The 25,979-nt window shown below is 48.8% G+C and overlaps 1 protein-coding gene across 2 annotated transcripts in view; it reads left to right on the forward strand.

Moving 5' to 3' along the window:
• The window catches only part of ARFGAP3 (ADP ribosylation factor GTPase activating protein 3), a 59,253-nt gene extending 36,891 nt beyond the window's left edge, over positions 1-22,362 (forward strand). Inside the window, exons 10-16 of one of the 2 annotated variants that reach the window (XM_003264845.3) lie at positions 99-227; positions 690-812; positions 6,991-7,122; positions 9,349-9,472; positions 11,135-11,225; positions 19,743-19,864; positions 21,286-22,362. In XM_003264845.3, coding sequence (XP_003264893.1) covers positions 99-227; positions 690-812; positions 6,991-7,122; positions 9,349-9,472; positions 11,135-11,225; positions 19,743-19,864; positions 21,286-21,303 — 739 coding nt within the window. In that variant the 3' untranslated portion in view covers positions 21,304-22,362. The remainder of the gene's footprint in view (positions 1-98; positions 228-689; positions 813-6,990; positions 7,123-9,348; positions 9,473-11,134; positions 11,226-19,742; positions 19,865-21,285) is intronic. The other variant, XM_030815421.1, reaches the window with a different exon arrangement.
• Positions 22,363-25,979: the final 3,617 nt, after the last annotated feature.

The raw sequence follows: 25,979 nt of genomic DNA on the forward strand, positions 1-25,979 counted from the left end.
AGCTAAAAGTATAAATTACATGTTTAATTTTGCTTGCTATTTTAATATAAGAACAAAGGATTAAAGCTAAATTAAGGAGTATTTGGTTTTTCTGGCAGTGTTTCATCATTACGATTAGCCTATAAGGATCTCGAAATTCAAATGAAGAAAGATGAAAAGATGAACATTAGTGGCAAAAAAAATGTTGACTCAGACAGACTCGGCATGGGATTTGGAAATTGCAGAAGGTACGTGAGACTGCTTTCTTGGAGTTAGAATTTAAAACAGTGTGCCAATCATCAGTGGATTTTTCTTGGACTGTGTTAGTTTCAACTTTAGAGGTTTTTTTTTGTTATTCATTAACTTCTCTAATTATTTTTGCTTTGCTCTGGTATTCAGTATAACATGAAAAATTTCAAATTTGGCTCTTTAAAAGAAGGAAAAAGGTCTGGCTCTTCATGAAGCACCTACCAGAGAGGAAGCCACGGACATAACCAATGTTTGTGACTGTATTTTGTGTAGACACAGTCCGCACAAAATTTTAACATTTTTGAAAGCTCACACCAGAAAAAAAAATTGTTTTATTGCTTATGTTTTTAACCCCTCTAATACATTTGTCTTTGTTCAAAATATAAATTAAAGCTTTGTTTATTTTGGTGAAACAAAAGTTTGTGAACTTACTGATATATACTTTTTTCTGTTTTCTCAAGTGGTATTTCACATTCAGTGACTTCAGATATGCAGACCATAGAGCAGGAATCACCCATCATGGCAAAACCAAGAAGAAAGTATAATGATGACAGTGACGATTCATATTTTACTTCCAGCTCAAGGTACTCTATTACAAATCATCGTTAAAGTGTCATTTTGAAAAGCAGTGACTAGTATGAATTTATTAGTTTATTTTCATTAGGAGAAATTACAAATCAATTTACTTCACTGTTTTTAAAAGCTTTGGCTGGAGCCAAGGCTATTCTTTGGAGTAAAAATTAGAGAAACGTTTGTAAAAGGACAATGTGGGCTAATATTAAAATGTTTGGCAATAAAACAACTGTGAGTTAAAATTAGAGGTAGGAGAGATGCGTTTATTTAAATTATGACATTGGAGAAAACTGCAAAATCCTGAAGGTATGTGTTTAGTCCAGCAGTGGGAATATTTCACAGCTCTTTCTCAGGGCTTCAGCAGATTTCTGTGCTTCAGAATGCCAGCTTCAGAAAACTCCAATTGGTACAATAGTGCATTAAATAAACTCTATGGGTGTGTGTATTTATTAATGAGGAACATGATTGCACTTTGAGGGGATCCCAGAGTAAAGCCCAGGTTTCTCTCCTTCAGCACTCACTATCTGATTGAGACAAAATGCATAACTCTAGTGTGAAGCTGACTGTGGAGAGCAGTGCACGGTCAAGTGGCCTGCCAGAGCAAAGAGAACAAGTTTAAACTTGAGTCACTTCACTTTGTAAGGACCTGCTCGGCCCAGGGAGAGGTCTGCTAAAAAGGCACCAAATGAACCTGTGATTTCACTGGAGAGGGCACAGCTCAGGAACAGAGGGGTAAGAATATGGGCCCAGGGGCCAGATGGCATGGATTTGTATCCTGGCTTTCACTTATGTGTCACCTGGGCCAAGTTATTTAACTTCTTTGTGCTATAGCTTCCTTATCTGTAAATTAGGGACCCTAGTAGTACCTACGCGATAGGGTTGTGTGAGGATCAAATGAGATACTGTGAATACTATAGCACGTTTAGAATGATGCTTGGCTCTTACTATGTTTAGCTGCTATATGATAATATAGAAACTCAGTTTGAGACAATGTGATTCAGTCTAAATGTTTTTTGTTTGTTTGTTTATGAGATAAAGTCTCACTGTCACCCAGGCTGGAGTACAGTAGCCTGATCTCGGCTCACTGCAACCTCCACCTGCCAAGTTCAAGCAATTCTTGTGCCTCAGCCTCCTGAGTAGCTTTGACTACAGGCGTGTGCCACCATACATGGCTAATTTTTTGTATTTTTAGTAGAGATGGAGTTTCGCCATGTTGGCCAGGCTGGTCTCAAACCCCTGACTTCAAGTGATCTGCTGTCCTCAGCCTCCCAAAGTGCTGAGATTATAGGCATGAGCCTCCACACCCAGCCTAAATGTTTGATGACTATTGTTAGGTAGTTAAACTAACCACATTGAGGACCACCTTTGGGTTAGCAGTTCATGAAAACTGAAGGAGTTCCTGTCAGTAATGGGCGGTGCTTACTGGAAGGCTGCATCACTTATGTCTTGGAGGGCATTAGAGTTGTCTGGCAATTTATAGGTTCGAAGCATTTTCATATGTATAAAATATATATATATGTGTGTATATATACACACACACGCACTTCATATATAGAACAGATATATTACCTAGGATCTAATTGTGAAATTGTATATTTTCCTATCAATGTTTATAGACAAGGAGTTGTATAAAGAATACTACCCTTAAAAATGTCTCTAAGTGTAGCTCTAAATTATTTCAAGTCCAGGGATTTTACCAAAAAAAAAAAAAGTAGTAGTTTAGTCGTGTTCCATGGTGGTATTTTCAGAGACTTGGGTGGTTTTATATTTGCCTATCCTTTGTAGCCTCTATAATGCATCAAGTTTCACTTTACTCAGAAGTGATACCCAAATCATGCCTTTTAAAGGTATGTAAATAGATTTTACACAGAATAAAATGAAATGTGTAATTTGATTTGGAAACTGCATGCGTGTCAGATCATTTCAGATATGAATATTAAATGATGGACTAAGTCTGGGTCAGAGGAAACTCTTGGCAGTACGGGTCTGTATTTGCCTGTGTGGCTTCTCACAACATCTTTGATTATTTCACTGCTTATTAGCAACTTCTGCAGATGATAGTGTAGGAAGGTAAAGAAAGTTTAGGCTGGGCACGGTAGCTCACACCTATAATCCCAGCACTTTGGGAAGCCAAGGCAGGAGGATCATTCGAGCCCAGGAATTCAAGACCAGACTGGGAAATATAGTGAGACCTCATCTTTACAAAAAATTTCAAAAATATTAGCCTAGCATGGTGGACATGTCTGTAGTCCCAGCTACTTGGGAGGCTGAGGTGGAGGATCACTTGAGCCTGGGAGGCAGAGGTTGCAGTGAGATTAGATTGCACCACTGCACTCCAGCCTGGGCAACAGAGCAAGAAGACCCTCTCTCAAAGAAAAAGAGAAAGTTTCAGTTAAATCAGTACTATTGCTTGGTAGCCGGGTTGGTAAGAGAGCTGTAAGTGAGGTTGCCTAATGGGAACTTCAGAGACCCTCACTGGCTCCAGGTCACTGACAGGCCCCTGTGGGGCCTTTCTGCCTTGTAAGGGCTTCAGGGATCTTTCAGACTCCCCTTCTTCAAAGGCTTAATCGAAAGAGTTAGCCCCAGAAGCCACTGTTGCTATGAAACTGTTACTTACGGTTTGAAACCTGGGAGCAGATGGCATATTTATATAGACCATGCCTCCTGGACTCTTGCCAGAGAGACCTTGGTGTATTGTTTCTCATGACCTGCAGATTGTCTAATAGGAACATAAATGCCTTCTCTAGTCCTCCTTGGTAGGGTGACCACCATTAGTAGAACTAGGGTACTATTAGGTACTTTGGTAACTGAGGTAAAATAAACATGGACTCTGAAAGCAAATATATTAGTTCGATGAAGAGCTCTTATTGCTTTCAAATTATTCATTAGCCCATTAGAACTTGAACATTATGAATTATGAAAGAGTTCTGTTTCTGTTAAAAATAAGATAAAACCTGTCCTTGTTTTTTTTTTCTTATTATTGAGTTCCATCATTTCTAGGATATAAACAGTATAATTATATATTGAGTACAAGATAATGAAACTAGAACAATTTGCTCAGCCTTATAAAGCTAGCATGGCCTTAATTAGAATAGACAACTGTCTATAGCTCTAAATCAGAGCAAATGTGATATTAGGGTGCTCTTATCAAGGGATTTTAAGGAATGTTTTTAAGATTGGTTAAAGACAGAGTGGGAGGGGAAAAATAAAAGTAAAAAAGCATTGAGAGCTATACAATCAAAACATTAAAAAGCCAATAAAGGTTTGGAGATGAGGAAGGAAAGTCTATGTGTTTCTGAGCAGGGACTAGTGGCCGTTAGTTGTCCCACTCACCCCATCCTTCCAAAGGTCAGCTGGAGGCCTGGTTGGTGGTCTGTCGGTCTCTTAGTGAGTTGCCGGTCCTCCTACTGAGTTGCTCCTGCTTAGCATGGGCACAGAGAGCCTCTCGTGGGTGACTGGAAGACAGAGAAGGCACCACCCAGCCCATGCACGGACTGCTGCCTCAGGCTCATGCTGGTCAGGGGGACCCAAGCCGATCGCTGTCTCTCTTCTTTGACTTCTGAATAATTCAGTCACTTAAAAGTAATCTGATTCCTCTACATTTCAGGATAAGTACATTGGCTTATAAGAATGAAGAATGTTATTTCCTTAGAGTGTTGCTAAATGTACAAAATTTAGTATCACAGAGTCGTGAAGAACCTGGAAGTTCCAACCCACCCTCACCCTGCACCAGTCCAGTGCTGACCCCCCTCTTCCCACTCCAGGGCAGTCCACCCTCTACTGCACCCTTCCTTCTCCTCAAGACAGCCATTTGGTCCCAGGGCGGCTCCGTGAGAAACTCTGCCTTTCATTAACACAGCTTCTGAGGCTTCTGCATTCAAGTCAGCCTCCCTTCCATAAGCCAGTTCACAAGCCTCATGAGGGCAGGAGCTGAATGTGTCTTCTTGCCCTGTGTCTTCCCCTAGCAGAGTGCCTGACTCCTCGTAGGTGCTTATCAAGTAGTTTTAAAATTCCTCACTGAATTGATCTTAGTTCTTTCATGGTGCCTTAAAATAAGCCCCTCAAACATGTGAATATCACCTTCCAGGCCAGCACACATCCCACATCTTTTGAACCTTCCTCTGATGTAACTTCCGGTTCCTTCAGTGTCCTGATCTCTCTTCTCTGAAAGGGGATCGGTCGTCTCTCTTCCTCCAGGCAGAGCCTGGGTGCAGTACAGATCCACTCATCCGCCATAGGGAGAGCCTGGTCGGTTTCTAGCTGAAATCCAGATACACTTTGAACACCGCGTTTTCCTTCCTAAGGAGAAGATGCTAGTGTCATGAGATTTGTTCTTAATGACCTTCTTGCCAGAGAAGGCAGAAGCCACATTTAGAAATTTTACTTTCTGTCTGTTAAGGATGTAATATCATACCATCTGCTCCAACAGCAGTTTATCCTCTGTCCCTTTTTTGTTTTGTTTTGTTTTGTTTTGTTTTTTCTGCCAAGAAAGAATCAATTTGTTCTTAGCGTTTCCCCCACCCAGATCTTAGCTCACTGAGGTCCCTGGCCTCTTTGCTCTTATGGGTTCTTGCTTCCCTCTTATATTGGCCTTTGGTTACTGGCCCCTCTGACCTCCTATGATCTCCATCTTCTGTGCAACTCCTTATAGCACGGAGCTTGGTACACATCTTATTTCCAGTGTGCTTCCTGTCCTTACTCTCTGGAGAAAACCTGGATGGTGTCTGTTAAGGCCTCTGTATTCTCTTCTGTCACCCTTCCTTTCCTAAGACCTCCCTGGGATCTGCCTCTCTCCTCTGAACTTCTTGGACTGCCTTAATGAGGTGTGTATATCTGGCCAGACTGCTTTTCCATCCTAAGCTGTCGTGAATTCTGGCATGGCACAGTCACTTTTTTTTTTTTTTTGAGACAGTATCCCTCTCTATCACCCAGGCTGGAATGCAGTGGCATGATCACGGCTCACTGCAGTCTCGGCCTCCCAGGCTTAGGTGAGCCTCCCAAGTAGCTGGGACTATAGGCGTGCCACCATGCTCCATTAATTTTTTTCTTTTAATCCCCGGAGATGGTCAGGAAACAGTTATTTTATTTGTTTATTTATTTTTTATTTTGCATTTTTTGTAGAGATGGGGCTTTGCCATGTTGCCAGGCTGGTCTGGAACTCCCAGGCTCAAGCCATCCACCTGCCTTGGCCTCCCAAAGTGCTGGGATTACAGGTGTGAGCCACCGTGCCTGGTTGGTCGATGGTCACTTTTTCTCAAGGCTTTAGCACATCCACCTCACCTGTCAGTCTCTCCTGTTCCAGGCAGACCTTGTTGCTCTTGGTCAAAGATTTTTCTTTAATCACACAGGACCAAAAGCCAACACTGAGTGCTGCTCTCTGAGCAATGCCCTGCTCAGTGACAATTGGCTAATTAAAGTGTAAACTGATCCGAAGGCCAGGATCTCCTGGGATGCTTGCAAATCAGATCAAGTTTACTGCAGGCTCCAGACTGAAAGACTATCCACAGAATGGTCCAGTGATCGATGATCCATAGCTTTGTATCCAACTCCAGGAGGAGGTTAATTAGCGTCATTTACATCATTTTCATTGAATGTGCTTAACATGGAAGGGATTGCCAACAAGAAGCTCCTTGTATGGAGTCAGTTCTCTACGCCCAGCAGTGTTGTTTGTGACTGCCTAACCAGGCGGAATGAGACCTAAAGACAGTGAAATGTATAACCTGTGGTCGATAACATTTAAAGATGCCATGTGTTGTCTGGATAGGCCAGGTTATACTAAGGTTACAAACATCCCCCAGATCTCAAGGGCTGAACACAATGGCAGTTGATTTCTTTTTCACATAAAGTCAGCTGAGGGTTCAGGTGGTTCTCTAGAGTACCTCTGTCCTCCATGTGTCACCTTGATTGTCCAGACTGATGGAGGTTTCACCTACCTGAGACTGTAGCACCTTGGAACACAATCTCTTCCATGTAGCTTGGGAAGAGAGGACGGGGCAAGGTTGAACACAGGTACTTGAAAGACTTTGGAAATGACACACCTCGTGTCTGCTCCTGTCTCATTGGCTAGACCTAGTTATGTGACTGCCATTAACTTCAAGGAGGCATCCCCCACATCCATGGAAGTGAGAGATCCCAGGACGAGTGTCAGCAAGGACCTCCAAAGTCACTGTTGTACTCTTGCTCATACAGGTACTTTGACGAGCCAGTGGAGTTAAGGAGCAGTTCTTTCTCTAGCTGGGATGACAGTTCAGATTCCTATTGGAAAAAAGAGACCAGCAAAGATACTGAAACGGTTCTGAAAACTACAGGCTATTCAGACGGGTATGAATGCAAAACTGTGGGATTGTAGTAGTGAATCCATGCATTTCTGGGAAAAAAATTGCTGATAACATGATGACATGAAAACCTTTGTAAGGGGCTGGGCATGGCGGCTCATTCCCATAATCCCAGCACTTTAAGAGGCCGAGGTCGAAGGATCACTTGAGTACAAGGCTGCAGTGAGCTGTGATCGCGCCAGTGTACTCCAGCCTGGTCAACAGAGTAAGACCTTGTCCCCCTCAAAAAGGAAAACCTTTTGAAACCTTTTGTAAGACTAGTAAATGATTTTGTTCTACTATTTCAGGAATATTGTTTTGATTTTGTTTTTTTGTTTTTTTTTTTTGAGACAGAGTCTCACTCTGTTGCCCAGGCTGAAGTGCAGTGGTGCAATCTCAGCTTACTGCAGCTTCCGCCTCCCAGGTTCAAGCGATTCTGCTACCTCAGCCTCCCGAGTAGCTGGGACTGCAGGTGCACACCATCATGCCAGGCTAATTTTTGTATTTTCAGTAGAGACGGTGGTCTCACCGGCCAGGCTGGTCTCAAACTCCTGACCTCAAATGATCCACCTGCCTCGGCCTCCGAAAGTGCTGGGATTACAGGTGTAAGCCACCATGCCCAGCCTGTTTTGATTTTAAATTACTGATTCTAAATAGGAAGTGCACATCAGAATCCTCTGTGGACCTTGAAAGAAATGTGTGTGTGGAGGCCTCTTCCCTGAAGATTCTGATCCATGGGTCAGGGGTGACCTAGGTCAGGAAGGTTTCACCTTTTTCCCCCATTTTTTTTTTTTTTTTTTTTTTTTAGATGGAGTCTCACTCTGTCACCCAGGCTGGAGTGCAGTGGTGCAATCTTGGCTTACTGCAAGCTCTGCCTCCTGGGTTCACACCATTCTCCTGCCTCAGCCTCCCGAGTAGCTGGGACTACAGGCGCCCGCCACCATGCCCGGCTAATTTTTTTGTATTTTTAGTAAAAACGGGGTTTCACCGTGTTAGCCAGGATGGTCTCGATCTCCTGACCTCATGATCCCCCCCACCCCCGTCTTGGCCTCCCACAGTGCTGGGATTACAGGCGTGAGCCACTGCACCCAGCCTTTTTTCCCCCAATTTTAAGGTATTATTTACATATAGTAAAATTTGTCTTTTTAAACTTACGGTTCTTTTTTTTTTTTTTTTTTTTTTTTTGAGACGGAGTCTCACTCTGTCACCCAGGCTGGAGTGCAGTGGCCGGATCTCGGCTCACTGCAAGCTCCGCCTCCCGGGTTCACGCCATTCTCCTGCCTCAGCCTCTCAGGGCTGCTACTACAGGCGCCCGCCACCACGCCCGGCTAATTTTTTTTGTATTTTTAGTAGAGACGGGGTTTCACCGTGGTCTCGATCTCCTGACCTCGTGATCCGCCCGCCTCGGCCTCCCAAAGTGCTGGCATTACAAGCATGAGCCACCGCGCCCGGCCCTAAACTTACAGTTCTAACAAGCACATACATTCATGTAATTACCACCAAAACCAAGAAACAGAACAGTTCCCATCACCCCCAAATTTTCCCCATGCCCTTTGTAGTCCCCCCTCCCCTGCCCCTGGCCCCTGGTCACCCCAGGTCTGTTTTCTGGCCTTACAATTTTGCCTTTCCCAGATATCATATAAATGGAGTCATGTAGCAATTAGCCTTCCTACTCTGGTTTAACTTTTCTTAGTACACTTGGTCAAGACTAATTCATTCTTGTGTTCATTTCTCTTACTTGCCAAGTTTATCCATTCACCTACTGAAGGACCGTCTCCAGTTTTTGGTGATTATGAATGAATTTATTTTCCAACCAGAGAACTTCTGAGAATGCAAGGGGGCACTACTAATATGTTGGGACAACAGGTGTGACTTGAAATTGTCCCAGGTAACTGGGACATTATATATCCTATACAATGTAGAGAGAGCAGTGTCCTATGGACATTCCAAACAATGTATTCAGTGTATACCCAGTTGATCTGAAATGTGAAATAACATATTTGAACTGAAATGTGAAATAACAGACCCCGTTTTAAACAGAAATTCCTTCAAATGTTGTATCATTTGGATATTTATTCTTTTTTTTTAATTAGAATTTTCAGGCTTTTAAAAATGACCTAAAATCCTTTTACAAAATTTACTGCTATTGGCATTTTAAAAAATAAAATGAGTATGAAAGACATTTGCTTCACCTCAAATTAGTTTAACCTAATTTGGCTGTTTTTAATTGCAGACCTACTGCTCGCCGCAAGCCAGATTATGAGCCAGTTGAAAATACAGATGAGGCCCAGAAGAAGTTTGGCAATGTCAAGGCCATTTCATCAGATATGTATTTTGGAAGACAAGCCCAAGCTGATGTAAGGGTCTGGAGAGTTTCTTTGGGTGCCTCATAATGCAGGAAGGAAGTGTGGGTGTGGGCATAGTCGGGGAGGAGATCCTGAGTGAGCTGGGCTCAGGCTGCCAGATGCCCTCCGGCCTGAAAGTGCTGGAGTCAGGACTTGAACCCAGGTCTATATAACTGATCATGTACTTGCTGCCTCAGCAAGAGGAGTGTTTACAAGACAAGGACTTATCTCACAGTTCTCTTATTCCTCTCTTGGTGTTTTGAATAGCCATTATCCAGTATCTTTTGAATATATTTCAATTGTTGATGCAGCTGTAATTTACTTAATAACTTTTAAACAGAGTGAAATGAAGTACATAGATATGTTTCTTTCTTTTTTTTTTTTTTTGAGACAGAGCCTCCCTCTGTCACCCAGGCTGGAGTGCAGTGGCATGATTTCAGCTTACTGCAACCTCCGCCTTCCAGGTTTAAGCGATTCTCCTGCCTCAGCCCCCCAAGTAGTGGGGACTACAGCCATGTACCATTACACCTGGCTAATTTTTGTATTTTTAGTAGAGATGAGGTTTCACCATATTGGCTAAGCTGGTCTTGAACTCCTGACCACAGGTGATCTGGCTGCCTCAGCCTCCCAAAGTGCTGGTATTAGAGGCATGAGCCACCATGCCCAGCCAGATATGTTTCTGAGGAGTGCATATATTTATTTTCAGGTTGTTGGCTTTTCTCAGAAATGTTAATGAACTTGGCCAGGCACTGTGGCTCACACTTATAATCCTAGCACTTTGGGAGGCTGAGGCAGGTGGATCACTTGAGGCCAGGAGTTCGAGACCAGCCTGGCCAACATGATGAAACTCCATCTCTACAAAAAATGCAAAAATTAGCTCGGTATGGTAGTACGCGCTTCTAGTCCAGCTACTTGGGAGGCTGAGGCAGAGAATCGCTTGAACCTAGAAGCAGAGTGAGACTCTGTCTCAAAAAAAAAAAAAAGGAAGAAAGAAATGTTAATGAACTCATCATAGTGAAGTGTTGCTAAGCTGTAGGACTCAAGTGGAAGTGGGGAGGTCTGCATCTTCCCTCTCATGCTGAACTGCTACTGTGCCCCTGACTATTCAAGTGGAAGTGGGGAGGTTTGCATCTTCCCTCTCATGCTGAACTGCTGCTGTGCCTCTGACTATTTGGATGGTGGTTTCCTAAAATGTGCTGAGTGTATTTTGCAGGAGTTTAAACTTCTGCAAGTGTAACATTGCGCCATCATTTCGAAAGTACAATTGCCCCTTGCTGTTCCCATGGTCCATAAAATCTGCCTTGCTTCAAAGTTGACATTCAAGTTCAGTTTTAAAATAGTGTCATGGGGCTTGGAAAAGAAACTCTTAGAGTGGCCTTTGCTGACAGCTGGCTAGAAGCAGCACCAGGAGAGAGATGCTGCTCTCCCTCCCTCACTCCGACTATCTTGGCTGAGGTTGTATGTTGATCAGTCTGCCTGTGACCTGCCTCCCATGCAGAACATGAGCGTTGTGCTGTCCCGCAGGACCCGGCCTTGACAGTGGCATTCAGTAACTGTTGGAAAGAAAGAGCCCGGGGGGCAAACACTTTCAAATGACAGCTCTTCAGTGATTCTTTTTGCAAAACTGCCCACGATCTTTGGAGCCTAATGTTTCCTTTTCCTTGTCTTCTCTAGTATGAGACCAGGGCCCGCCTAGAGAGGCTGTCGGCAAGTTCCTCCATAAGCTCGGCTGATCTGTTCGAGGAGCAGAGGAAGCAGGCAGCAGGTAGGGGGCACTGAACAAGAGCTGGTCTCTGTCATGTCTACGGTATGAACACATTTCTTTTTTTTTTTTTTTTTTTTTCGAGACAGAGTCTCGCTGTTGCCCAGGCTGGAGTGCAGTGGCGCGATCTCAGCTCACTGCAGGCTCCGCCCCCCGGGGTTCACGCCATTCTCCTGCCTCAGCCTCCCGAGTAGCTGGGACTACAGGCGCCCACCACCTGGCCCGGCTAAATTTTTTGTATTTTTCGTAGAGACGGGGTTTCACTGTGTTAGCCAGGATGGTCTTGATCTCCTGACCTCATGATCTGCCCGCCTCGGCCTCCCGAAGTGCTGGGATTATAGGCGTGAGCCACCGCGCCCGGCCGAACACATTTCATCTGGATAGGACTGTTTCCTTTTCCAAGATATTTTAGCAACCATTATTCGATGCTCTGATCTCTGCTATAAGTCAGGTAGAGCAGAAGTTACTATTCCAGGCTTCACACGTAAGGAGACCAAGTCATGAAATTAAAGCAACATCCCCAACATTGCCTGGCAAGTCATCTTTCTAAACACTGTCATAGAGGAATGTTTTCTAGCTGAGTGCTGATGTGCTGTGATATACCACGTGGTATCTTAGCCTTAGAGGTGGACAGCCCCGGGCCCCCGTGTGATCCTAACCACCCTCTAGCTGTGAGCCCGTGAGTGTGTCATGGTGTCTTTAGCCTCAGTCTCCTCCTCTGTAACGTGGATGGATAAAACCACCTCACAAGGTTGTCATGAGGCTTAAATGAGAAATGTGAAGTGCCACCAAGTGTCTGGCACACAGCAAGCCCCAGGGGTGGGCAGAGGCAGATAGAAACATGTGGCTCTAACAGCATCTGTCTTCCAGGGAAGACAGAACACAGCTTTGGGAGTGAGCAGATGGAGAGGAATTGCCTGTCTCCTATATCCCTCTTCAGGGTTCAGACCCCAGCGAGGAGGTGTCTGGTCCTCCCAGGGCTGGGATGGCCTAGGATGGGGTGGCCTGTGAGCCCAGTGGTGGGCCTCAGAGCACCGGCCCCTCTGCTTCGACTTCCGCATCCCCCTGACTGAGGGACGCCTTGCGAGAGTACCCTACAAAGGCCTCTGCCAGGCCACAGTGGGGAGGAGGGGGCCCTGTGGTTAACATGAAAGGGACAGTGTCCTCTGAGGTCATTTCAGGAACCCATTTCTCAGCAGGAGAGCCAAGGGGAGGGACGACTCTCAGGAGCCAGGCATTCCAGGCCTGCCACCCTCAGCACCCCTCATTTCTAGGCCTAGAGGAGCTGGATGTGGCTCTGAGTGACCAACCTGGGCGACCACTCGGCCTTACAGCCACAGAGAACAGCTGTTTTCAGAGTCCAAAGAGAAACAGCTCGAGAGAGGTCTGAGTGTCGGACATTCTGGGTTGTGGTTTGGGGATGTTATAGAGATACACTGTGGCCCTTGGGGTGCAGTGGGCACTGCCAAGTTGCTGTGCTGCAGTGGAGGGAGAGTCCTAGCCAGGTGGCAGCAAGTGAGCCAAGGGTTGTGCTGGCAGAGCAGCTGGCAGAGAGCCAGGCAGCCCAAGGAGGCAGAGGCCAGGGCCAGAGTGGGCAAGCCCTGGCACATCCGCTGCCAGTGAGGGTGTGGGGGTGCCTGGGGGTGTGCAGCCAGGGCCATGGCTCCCCTGAGCCACTCTCTGGGCAGGAGCACACCCTGTGCCTCACCCCAGACTTGAGCAGAGGAGCCTCGTTTCCCTTGGGCAGTCAGTTACTTGCTGACTGGGCATTTCCTGGCAGTGAGTCTTGGTGGGGGCAGGTGAGGCTCATTGGCTTGTTCCATCTCCAAACTTTCAGTGTCCTGGCCTTTTGTCAGGGCAACTTCCTTTTGTGACCACCCCTGGCAGAGAGGCACTCCGGCCACCTTTGGAGACCTCCAGCAGCCCCACAGGTCAGTGCTGGGTCGCCTTGTAGGGGCCCTGGCACAGCCAGCAGGCCAGTCCAGAGACCTGCATTGTTCAGTCCCCCGACTCCCTGCAATGGATGCCTTTGTAATTTAAATCAATAGAAGTTTTACTGTGAAGCATTGTTTGTTTTAAAAAAAAAATATTTGGAGATCAAATGAGAGCAGCCTTTCCAGTTACTGAACGAAAATAGTGGCAGCCTGTGTTTACCTTCCTGTTCCCTTTCAGAGAACAAAGATCCATTAAATTTTTTTGACCCTGTGTGGGTGCCAAACCAACCCTGGTTCCTGGCACCTCGTGGTCATTGTAAGGTGCACCCTGGGGTGAGAGGCCACCCACAAACTTTCACTCCCCTGCCCCGGCTGGGGTCTCACTGTGTTGCCCAGGCTGGTCTCAAACTCCGGGCCTTGAGCAAACCTCCCTCTTCAGCCTCCCAAGAAGCTGGGATTACAGGCACCAGCAACTTTTATTAAATATTTACTTTTTATTATTTAGAGCATATTTCAACAGAGAGCTTTATGTGTTCTGCCTCCATAAAGCTTGTTTTCTTTTATAAATTTTTTCTTTTGTCTTTAATACTTTCCTATTGGAGTAAAAGCTTGTTTTAAGAAAACGAGTTCTTAAAACTTGTTCTGGGCAAGGCACAGTGACTCACACCTGTAATCCCAACACTTTGGGAGGCCAAGGTAGGCGGATCACCTGAGGTTGGGAGTTCAAGAGCAGCCTGGCTAACATGGTGAAACCCCATCCCTTCCAAAGATACAAAAATTAGGCCGGGCACAGTGGCTCACGCCTGTAATCCCAGCACTTTGGGAGGCCGAGGCGGGTGGATCACGAGGTCAAGAGATCGAGACCAGCCTGGCCAACATGGTGAAACCCCATCTCTACTAAAAATACAAAAATTTGGCCAGGCGCCGTGGCTCACGCCTGTAATCCCAGCACTTTGGAAGGCCGAGGAGGGTGGATCACGAGGTCAGGAGATCGAGACCATCCTGGCTAACACGGTGAAACCCCGTCTCTACTAAAAATACAAAAAATTCTCCGGGCATGGTGGCGGGCGCCTGTAGTCCCAGCTACTCCGGAGGCTGAGGCAGGAGAATGGCGTGAGCCCAGGAGGCGGAGCTTGCAGCGAGCGGAGATCGCAACACTGCACTCCAGCCTGGGTGACAGAGCGAGACTCCGTCTCAAAAAAAAAAAAAAAAAAAAATACAAAAATTAGCCGGGCATGGTGGCATGTGCCTGTAGTTCCAGCTACTCCGGAGGCTGAGGCAGGAGTATCGCTTGAACTGGGAGGCGGGGGTTGCAGTGTGCCGAGATCACGCCGCTGCACTCCAGCCTGGAGACAGAGCGAGATTCCGTCTCAAAAAAAAAAAAAAAAAATTAGCCGGGCGTGGTGGTGGGCGCCTGTAATCCCAGCCACTCAGGAGGCTGAGGCACAAGAATTGCTTGAACCTGGGAGGGGGAAGTTGCAGTGGCCAAGATCACACCACTGCACTCCAGCCTGGGCAATAGAATGAGATTCTGTTTCAAAACAAAAAAAAAAGAAAAAAAATAAACTATTCTGCGTGGTGGCTCACCCCTATAATCCAGTACTTTGGGAGGCTGAGGAGGACTTATCGCTTGAGCTCAGGAGTTCCAGACCAGCCTGGGCAACGTGGCAAAACCGTGTCTCTACAAAAAATACAAAAATTAGCCAGGCGTGGTGGTGCACGCCTGTAGTCCCAGCTACTCCGGAGGCTAAGGTGGGAGGATGACTTGAGCCCAGGAGGCAGAGGTTGCAGTGATCTGAGATCGTGCCACTGCACTCCAGCCTGGGCAATAGAGCCAGGCCTTGTATCAAAAAAAAAAAAAAAGGAGGGAGGGAGGGAAGGAAGGAAGGAAACAAACAAACAAACAATCAATTCTGTGTTCCTAATCTTGATTTCCAAATTTGAAATGCTTCTGGTGAGGTAAGCTGCTTTCTGGGGGTGTTTCTAGCCCAGGAGCCCTGCGGCCCTTCTTACAGGCACTCTCTTTCACTGTAGCTGAAGGATTGAGTGGGAAGCGCATGTAAGTGCCCGCAGCCACCCTGACCTGGCACAGCAGCAGCCCCTGTGGTCACACCCATGGGACAGGGTCATTGGAGCTGGGGGACTGCCATCAACTGGGCACTGCCTCAGGCAGGCGTGAGGCACTCAGACACCAGATGACAGAGCGGAGGCAGCTGTGTGAGAGCCAGGATACAACAAAAAGCTTAAAACCCAGCTGCCCCCTCAGCATGTTTCCTTCCAGAAAGCCAATTCTGATTGTTTGAATGAGAGCACGTCTGCATGGGAGTGCAGACACCTGCACCCCTTCCTTGTGTGCATCGTGGGGTCAAGTGGTAGGTTGTTTGTGGGGTCCCTTGACCACTGTCTCCTTTTCTCCTTGCTCCGGCCCAGGGTCTAGGAGTGTGGCCTCGAAAGCACTGCCCTCAGTCTGCGGCAGTCTGGTATGGTTATTGCCACATGTGCTTGTCAGACAGTATAACTGTGCAGTGGCATTGCCAACAGAGATTCAGTGAAAAAACCAGAGTGGCATCTGTTACACCTGTCTGAGAAGTAGCCATTGGAGCAATTTTTGTTGTGAAGCTGGTTGTTTGGCTGGGCACAGTGATAGACACCTGTAACCCCAGCACTTTGGGAGGCCAAAGTAGGAGGATTACTTGAGCCCAGGAGTTCCAGACCAGCCTGGACAACATAGTGGGACCCCCATCTCTACAAAAAATTTAAAAAATAAAAAAATTAGCTAGGTGCGATGGCTAACGCCTGTAGTCCCAATTACTCGGGAGGCTAAGGCAGGAGGATCACTTGAGCCCGAAAGATTGAGGCTGCAGTCAGCCGTGATCACACCACTGTACTCCAGCCTGGGCGACAAAGTGAGTCCCTGTCTCAAACAAACAAAGAAACAAACAAACAAACAGTGCCCAAACTTGTTCTTATAATCTTGGAAATACTTTTTCTCTTCATTTGTCTACACGAAGCAGAGAAATTAAAACATGGTATTCTATTAAAAATTCTTATTTTGGGCCAGGCGCAGTGGCTCTCGCCTGTAACCCCAGCACTTTGGGAGGCTGAGGCAGGTGGATCACAAGGTCAGGAGATTGAGACCATCCTGGCTAACACAGTGAAACCCCGTCTCTACTAAAAAATACAAAAAAAAAATTAGCCAGGCGTGATGGTGGGCACCTGTAGTCCCAGCTACTCGGGACGCTGAGGCAGGAGAATGGCGTGAACCTGGGAGGTGGAGCTTGCAGTGAGCTAAGATCGTGCCACTGCATTCCAGTCTGGTCGACAGAGTGAGACTGTCTCAAAAAAAAAAAAAAAAAAAAAAAAAAATTCTTATTTTGAGGAGCCTGGGAGTTGTCCGGGAACCTTCCACCTCCCTCATCACACCATAGACCCATATGATCGGAGTCTCTCCTGGGTGACTCCAGACCTGAAGCGTGGCTGCAACCCCCTGCTTGGTCCTCCTGCCTCCAGTCTTGGCTTGCTCACCCCTCTCCTCACTCCTCCCACAGGGATCTTTCAAAACACAGTCATCCATGCTGAAAATCCTGCCCTCAGCTTGAAGCACAGCTCCCCACCCAATGCCCACCTCCAGGACCATGGTTCCCATTGGCCTTTCCAGCCTCATTTCTCATGATTCACTGTTGTGGCTCACTCCAGCTGTGTTGAGCCTGTGGAGCCCCCAGCCCAGAATGCTCTTCTTCCCCATTCCCCCAGACAGCCCCCCAGCCTGTATTTACCCTGGGGCCCCCTGCACCACTCCTGTGCCTTACACTGAGGGCAAGACCGTGCGAAGACCATCTCCCCCAGTGGACCGTCAGTTCTCATTTCTGTGTCCTTGGCACCAACAGAGCCTGGCAGAGGAAGCCCTCTGCAGGTATTTGAGGATGAATGGATGGAGGGGTGTGAATGACCCCAGGAGCTTGCTGAGCCTGAGCGCCTGCCCACCGGTCAACATAGGCTGGAACACACCTCCCCCTACCTCCCATGTCCCATGGCCAGTGCCAGGCTGCAGTGGCGATGTGTTCTGCCTCCAGCCCAAGCCTTAAGAGCTGCGTGCATGTTGCCATGTTTCTTTCCCTGTCATAGTAGGCAAGGAAGCTGGAATTAACAGGTGGCCCCATGGGCTTGGACCGCAAGTGACTGTGATGCACAGAACCCCCTGCCCACCTGCACTGGGCACAGCAAACATCAGTTGTGGGTGGTTGTCAGCTCAGTCACCTGGCCTGTCCTGACTCATCCAGGGCATTTGCCCCAACCACGGACCACTGTGTAGCTCAGTGTCCCCTCTGTCTCAGAGAGGGGAGCCGCTGTCTTCTTCCTAGCTGCTGAAGCAGAAACTTGGGAAACGTCCTTAATCTGCCTGCCTCCCAGCCTGCCTTGGCCAGTCAGTCAGTGTGCCTCTTGACACCTGCCTCCTGAGGACGCTCAGCCTGTTCCCTCCCGATCCCCACTGCCGCCTGCTCAGGCTCAGCTACCTCCCAGCTGTCCACCTGAGTTTGCTCTGTGTCCCCTCCAGATGACACAGGTCACACTTCAGTGATGTTATCAGTTAATTGTCTGCTTTCCCCAGTAGGTGGTGAGCTGTGGAAAAGCAGGTCTGTGGCGGTGTCCTCAGTACACACTGTGGGTGTTCTGGGAACAGATAGGGAGTAGAGATTCCCTGGGTCAAGGATGCTCTTCCTGAGCAGGTGGCTGGAGCTGTCATTTCCTGGAGCTCACTGTGTAACCTGAGCACACTAGGGCTGTCTTTGACCATGGCCACCTGGCCCCTCCAGCCTGCCCAGGCAGCCCTCAGAGGAGACACAGCACCCCAGTCCCATCACTGTGTTGGAATTCCACTCTGTGGAATTGGTGAAGGCCTGCAAGATTTTACACAGTCAGCTGGAGGTGGAGATGGGAGGACCCGCATCTGTGGTGGGCATGGGAACAGTGCTGTGGGCAAATGCAGTGTCTCTTCCAAGGGGCACATTGCAGGGTAACTTGTCAGTTCTGTTTTGTTCTCAGAGAGGGACTTGACCAAGGCTTTCTGTTTTTTGTTTTTGAGATGGGGTCTCGCTCTGTCACCCAGGCTGGAGTAGGGTGGCACAATCTTGGCTGACTGCAACCTCCACCTCCCAGGTTCAAGTGATTCTCCTGCCTCAGCCTCCTGAGTAGCTAGGGTTACAGGTGTGTGCCACCATGCCCAGCTAATTTTTTTTTTTTTTTTTTTTTGAGATGGAGTCTCGCTCTGTCGCCCAGACTGGAGTGCAGCGGCGCCATCTCGGCTCACTGCAAGCTCCGCCTCCCGGGTTTGCGCCATTCTCCTGCCTCAGCCTCCTGAGTAGCTGGGACTACAGGCACCCGCCACCACGTCCGGCTGATTTTTTGTATTTTTAGTAGAGATAGGGTTTCACCATGTTGGCCAGGCTGGTCTTGAACTCCTGACCTTAAGTGATCCTCCCACCTCAGCTTCCCAAAATGCTGGGATTACAGCCGTGAGCCACTGCGTCTGGTGGGTTTCTGTTTTGTAAGGAGCAGGTGGTGTCATGTGGGGCTTAGGGAGTAGCTGGGCGTGGCTACTCCTGAGGACCTGCAGGGTTTGCGTTGAGCTCACTGAGCCCCTCCAGTGTCTTATTACAATTGTGACACAGAAGTTTATGAACCCCTGATTGTCAGCTCTGGGAGTGTGGTCAGACCTCCTTTATGTGTGATAACCCTGATGAACTTCACCCACATTGGTAGCAATTATGGTGATGTTTACATCAGGGCAACCAAAACTTAAGCAACAGTAACCCGCTAACACCGGCCCTAGAAAAGAGGGTGGAAATGTGAACTTCTGCACCTGGGAAGACTGGCAGTGGAGCTTGGCTTCTAAGTCACAGTCAGACAGCATCAGTGATGCATCCATTTGGCTCACCTCCTTGGGGGAGGTAACAAGCTTCCTCCATACCCCACGCGACTGGGAGAGGCAGTCGTAGTCACAGATGGCTGCTGCTTTGCTTTGTCCCTGCCAATAACCCCAGAGCAAGCAAATGGCTCCCCTCATTTGAGGATACATGAATCCCAGGGAAGGCTCGGATTGGTCAGGCCTGGGTCATGTGCCCATGCCTGTGGACAGGGTAGAAGGGAGAGGTGGTTCCCGGAGGAAGGGAGGAGCACTGTTACCAAAAGAGGGAGGAGGTGATGCAAAACAGGCCATCCGTGTTGGCCCATCTGCCTTTTGCTGGGTACTTACCTGCCAGGGCCATGTTAAGCACCTTGAGGAAATGGGCCCAGAGAGAGCAAGGAACTTCTCTAGAGGCACACAGCCTAGCAGTGACAGTGCCAGGATTTGAACTCATAGTGGTGTTAAGTCCCCCATACTACATTTTCTGTCATGTGGATTCTCTCGTGGATCATGGCAGGGCTGCCACTTCAGCCCGAGTCTCCATCCCACTGCTGGGCCCCTTGTGAGGCAGCAGGAGGGGAGGGATCTGGGTTCTCTGGAGCCGTCGAGCACTCCGGGCACTGGGTTTGCCACAGCCGTGGCCAGGGCAGTGATGAGCCAGCGTCTGCTGTGTGTGTGCAGGGAACTACAGCCTGTCCAGCGTGCTGCCCAACGCCCCCGACATGGCGCAGTTCAAGCAGGGAGTGAGGTCCGTTGCTGGAAAACTCTCCGTCTTTGCTAATGGAGTCGTGACTTCAATTCAGGTCAGTGGAATGGGGCAGTGCTCACTGGCTATGACGGTAGGTTCAGCAGTTTATAAATGAGACCTGCTTCAATCTTCAACTGCTGGAAAATTCAATTATATATTATTGGATCAATATGTTTGGTACACTATAACCCAGGACATTATGAAAACCAGAAGTTATAATTTTCTATTTAATATTTTCTAAAGTGTGAATCCAGGGGAATTGTTAGAGGAATTGTCATGACCATTGTCCAGTTTTTTTCCTAGATTGGAACAGAGAAGTATTAAGAAGAAAATTGAAATTATCTGTAATGCTACATCACAGGGATAACCTCTGTTAATATTTTGGTATATTTTTAGCTCTAGATTTCTAAGGATATTTTTCTATACATAGATAAAAAAGATATACATATCTTTTTAAAATTAAAAAGGGATTATATTAGAGGGTTTTATATCTTGCTTTTTCTCTGTGATGCTAGGAGCATTTCCTTGTAATGAAAAGTTTTCCTAAAACCATATTCTATTGAGTGAAAACATAAGCCAAGGATGGCGCATACTTGCGCATAAGAGTCGAGGCCATCTCTGACGATGTGAATGGCTCGTTTCTTTGCACCTTCTTGTTTACGTCAGGCTATTGAAGGATTCTGTTAATGTAAAACGCTGCTAAAGGAAGTAGGACTGAAACTGTGTGGACTCTGGTGCCTCTAAAGGAGGTTCCTGGCCCCCAGGCAGACGCTGCTCTGACTGCAGGTTAAGGAGGGCATGGAGGTGCCTCCCATTCTGGAGAGTTCCCTTAGCCCCAGGACTCTGGATGTAGCCGTTTTCATGCTGTGAATAGCACAGTCTTCCCTTTCATTTGGCGCTGAAGTTAAAATGCATAGAGTTCTTTCACGTCCCTTAGGTCAGCTAAGCCCACATCAGTGTCCAAATAGGTGACATCCCTATTTTATAGATGGTCTTCCCCGTTTTAGAGATGACTCCCTTTTATATCCCCATTTTACAGGTGAAGGAATTGAGGCACAGAAGGTTAGGTCACTTCTGCAAGATGACCAGCTGAACCAAAATTTCAGGGCTTCAAACACCAAATGTGATCCTCTGTCCTCCCTATCCCACTTGCTTCCCAGAGGGCTCGCCAAGTAGCCTCTGGCCCACTGAGCATCCTGCCGCCCACTTTGCTCCCTGCCTCCTGATCCCAGGACTGGCCGTGGATGCCAGAGGCAGGGTGTGAATCCTGTTGGCTTCTGAAGCCCACACCTGTCTTCAGCCTTGAAGCTGCGGCAATGGCTGCTTCCAGATGAGCATACCCTCGGGGTGCAGTGTCCACGTCACATGCCTGACACAGGCTGCAGTGTCAATTTTGATGATGCTGAATATTCAGGGCGCGGGAGTCAGGGATCGCTGCTGAATGGTCGTAAACTTCCATTTTGGTTCTCTCTTCAGGATCGCTACGGTTCTTAATACTGAAGTCATGATGTGTATTTCCTGGAGAAATTCCTCTTTAAATGGACAAGTGACCACATCTCAGGCGGTAGTGACGACCAGACAGTTTTGCAGATTGTTTTGCTACTTTTTCATATAGTATATGTTTCTGATTTTTAATTTCTTCTGAGAAACTCTGAGTTCTAATGTAATAGGAGCTTTACTGTGATTTATTTCGCGTTCCCTCCTGTCACACCCTCCTTTTGGCGTCTCCGTGTATATCCTTGCTTTATTTTCTTGGAAACTTTGGTTTCAACACTGAGGTCCTGGAGACATCGGCTCCTCCTGCTCCTGAACCAGGAGCCTTCGTGTGGGGGAGGAGGAGAGGTCTCCATGTGACGCATGGGCTCAGGGCTGCCAGAATCAGCGGATGCGGGATGGGCCTGCAGAAACAACACTCACCACACACACTTCCTTCAAAAGACCAAAAGTGACTGGTGTCTCATGTGACAGATTGCTTCATTTGTTTCGTTTCTACATAGTAAGGTGACTGCCAAAAAAATTTGAAGTCATCTGTCTCTTTGTAAATTATTTTATATGACCTATAAATTTAAAAATATTTTTCAGTGAGTGCTTTTAACAAACTTAAGCTTCTGCCCTGCCAAGGGAATTGATGTTATCTTGTGAAAGGTGTTGCTGTTTGAACTGATGAGAAATGGAAGATGAGAACTCCCTAAGGGTTCTCATAATAAATCATCTCATCATAAATCAATATGGTATACAGAGTTAAAATGGAATGAGGTAAGAAGATACAGTACAGAAAATAGTTCCGTGTATGGGAGAACAGTCATTGTAATTGGGTAGTTTTGTTAATATTTTTAAACCTTGCTTTTCAAAAATTACAGAATGTGTATAAACGAATAAAGAAAAATAATTTAGCTGTGTTTTAGACAGCATTAGAATATATTGTTCAGCACAGTAAAATATATTTGAAATTTGATAAGCCAAAAATGTGGTTTTGAATGAATATTTTGTGAATCTTTCTTAAAGGCTCAAATTTGTAGACTTCTAAATAGAATAAACACTTGCAGCAGATGGCGTTGCCTACATTTTTCCCTGAAAGCTTTTGTAATAAATCATTGTAAGTCGGGGTTTTTGGTGTAACATTGATGGACATTTGAATTGTGGTAACTGTAGATGGACGTGGATTTAATGTGCATTTGGGGCCTGCTGTGCAGTTGTGATCAATTGGGATGTTGTTCGTAGCACAGGAGCAAGGTGGGGTGTCCTGGTTGAAAATGAGGATGTTGGGCCAGGTGCGGCAGCTCACACCTATAATCCTAGCACCTTGGGAGGCTGGGGCAGGAGGATTGCCTGAACCCAGGAGTTTGAAACCAGCCTGGACAACATAGCAAGACCCTGCCTCTACCAAAAAAGAAAAAATTCAGCTGGGTGCAGTGGCATGTCCTGTAATTCCAGCTACTCGGGAAGCTGCAGCAGGAGGATCCCTTGAGCCCAGGAGGTCAAGGCTGCGATAAGCTATGATCTCGACACTGCACTGCAGCCTGGATGACAGAGCAAGACCCTGTCTCAAAAAAAAAAAAAAAAAAAAGGGAGGGAGGGAAGGGATTGACTCCCCACTCCCAGAGCCTTAGCTGAAGGTGCCTGTCATGTGCCTTCCATGCCCCTCCCCACTGCCCCTCGGTCTCCCCGCTGCCCCTCAGTCCCCCCATGCCCCTCCTTCCCACCCCTCAGTCTCCCCACCTGCCTCTCGATCTCCCCTACCCCGTCTCAGTCCTCCCCTTTTCCCCTCAGTCCTCCCATCTTTGACACTCAGTGTCCTCAGGGTGTCAGAATCAGGAATCTGAGAGACATTTGAGCATTCCTTAAAATGCTATTAAGATGGCAAAATGGAAACTGGGGAACTCAGCAGATACCTTCCAGAGCTAGAAAACCCATTTCATCTACTACCGGTGTCTTTAAATAGACGTGAAGACTGACAGATACGTTGGAAGCACCAGACATTTTGGGAGTCGTTTTTCAGCAAATTGGCGGCTTCACAGGCGGACCAGTGAAGAGTGTATGCAGTAGGCGGTCCCCGTGGGGGCAGGAACAGACAGGGGTTATTGTTGCAGGTAGGAAGTCCCAGGTGTACCATCCAAGCTGGCAGGACTGGAGCTGACTCGCCCTCAGCCACACTGCCCTTGCCACACCAGCCCTCCCCTCCTGCTTGTCACACAGATGGCGTCCTCCCTTCCAGGCCTCTGGGCAAGAACAAGGAGAGGAGAAAGGGCCGACTCCCAGCGAGGGACTTGTGCCTTTTTCTCCACAGCCAGAACTGTGTCCCAGACCCCCCTAGTTGCAAGAGAGTGGCAATGGGGTGTGTTTTCAGCAGGTCCCATGGCTGCCTTGAACAAAATCAGAATCTGTTGGTGAGGAAAGAGGGGGACGGGAGTGGGAATGGCAGCTTGGGGGAGGGACAACTTATTTCAGGACCACAGGGGGAGCAGAGAACTGGAGGGGAGCAGAGAAGACAGAGCCACCAGCAGAGGGGGTCCTGCGGCTGGGCCTGGACAGGCAGTATGGAAGTGAGTGTCCGAGGTGAGGAGCGTGGCCGTGCAGAGGCCCCAGGGTGGGCAGTGGCAGAGGGAGTGAAGGACAGGAGCAGTGGCGAGACTGGTGCCAGGGGTAGGGAGCGAGGGCTGCCTCTTGATGCATTTTCTTGTCCAGGCTTTTCCTGAGCCTGCTGGGAAGGGTGTGGACGGTAGGACAGCCTTGATGCCATGGTTGGGTTTGCAGGCTAGCAGCAGCTGGCACTTGCTGAGCTCTGAGGATGTGCGTGGCACAGGCTGAGCCTGCACATGTAAGAGCACACGCAGTCCTCACACCAGCACTTAGAGGCAGGCAGGATTGTTGCTCCCACTCCACAGAGGAGGACACTGAGCTTCAGAGAGGCCAAATGAGCCGCCCAAGCCCTCTCAGTCAGGAAGCCAGAGGGTCCGGGCACCCAACCCACTAAACTGCCACACGCTGCCACCCTCCAGGGGCAGTCAGAGGGGAGGCTACATTGGAGAGGAAGGGGGTGAGGGCCAGGAGGACAGCGAGGAGGAGGTGGTGGAGGCCTGCCTTTCTCCTGACACAGGCAGTGAGGCGCTGTTCTGGGAGGGTTCTGGCAGAACGGGTGTCTTTGGGTCTTGGGTGGTGGGCACCTGGGTGCCAGGCCCAAATGGATCCCCATGGCCCCTAGGTGTGCAGAGGCAGAGTGCGTACTGCTCGGAGTGGCAGGCAGAGCCGCTGGACGATGAGCACTGTGATGCCCTGGCCCAGGGATGGCGGCCAGAGGGGGCAGCGAGGAGTCCTGCCCTGCCGGGTGAACCCACCCTGACCACACCCCCACCAACTCTGCACCCCTAGGCATCCTGGGTCTGCCACAGGCCCCTACATCTGGGTCCCCGGAGGTCCCAGGGAGGAGCAGAGGGAGCCTGGCTTTCACTCTCTTCCTAAGGCTGAAGCCCCAGCCCCAGCCCCAGGTTGCCGCTCACCCCAGCCTGGGCCAGCCCAGACACCTGTGCTCCTCGTTGGGTCCCTGGGTTTGTAAATAGGCCTCTGGTCACCCTCAGTTCCCCTGAGGGGAGGGTTATGGGAGTGGAGGGGCTGGGCCATGTAACCAGGCTTTGGGGGCGGGACACCCACCTGGGCTTGGAGCTCTGGAGAATCGTCCACCGGCCTCGGTCCCGGCTCTGCCCAAATCCTGAGAGTCGGGGAGCCCCGCCTGGCCCTCCCTGCTGGTCAGCCTGCCGATGCCACCCATCTGACACCACGCTGATGCCACCTGTGTGCCCTCGCCAGGTGGTGGGCAGGGGCCTGGGGGCCTCTCCCGCTGGGCAGTGCTCTGCATCCCAGAGTGGGACTGGATGAGCAGAGCCCCCTGGAGCCGCCCGCCTGTGAACACCATCCCTGGTCCCGTGCTGGAACCCCTTGCAACTGCCATGTGCCCCGTCCATCCACCTGGGCTGCGGGGAACTGGTCTCAGGATGGGAAGGGGCCCACCTCTAGCTCCACCCTTGGTCTTAGGCTGCAGGGAGGTAGACAGTCTTCCGGGAGCCCTTATTGCCTGGTACCATGGGTGGGAGGGAGCCTGGGGGATTCCAGGGTCCAGACCCTGACTCCAAAGCCTCAGGGATCAGGAAGCCCCTGGCAAGCTGTGGCCACAGCCATGGCCTTGAGCTGGGCATGGCCAAAGAGGGCTGGCTGGGGTCTCTGCCACTCTGACATCGGGCAGTTGACAGGCTACCCGGCCTTGCCCCAGCGTCACCTGGCAGCCTGCCACCAAGCCTGAGCCTCTCCCCTGGCTTCCCTGCAGTGCTCAGTGACATGCAGGGAGGGCACTCAGCACTGAAGTGTCCTCTGCAACGATGACACCAGTATCCCTGTGACGAGGCCCAACAGCCAGCCAGCACAGTCACCTGCACTCTGCCACCCTGTTGGCAGCTCCTGGACACACTGGGCCCTGAAGGCTCAGGCAGCACCTCCTCCAGCCATGAGCTCTTCAATGAGGCTAACTTCATCCCACGCCTCCCGGCCCCACGCCCTTCACCTGCCTCATCACCTGCACCAGCCAGCATGGCAATGCCATTGAGGAGGAGACCCGGGAGCTGGGCCTGCCGGGGCGCGTGTTTGTAGACGACTTCCGCTATGACTACAATTTCATTCAT

The sequence above is a fragment of the Nomascus leucogenys genome, chromosome 7b (assembly GCF_006542625.1).
Source record: "Nomascus leucogenys isolate Asia chromosome 7b, Asia_NLE_v1, whole genome shotgun sequence".
In the NCBI taxonomy this organism is placed as follows: domain Eukaryota; kingdom Metazoa; phylum Chordata; class Mammalia; order Primates; family Hylobatidae; genus Nomascus; species Nomascus leucogenys.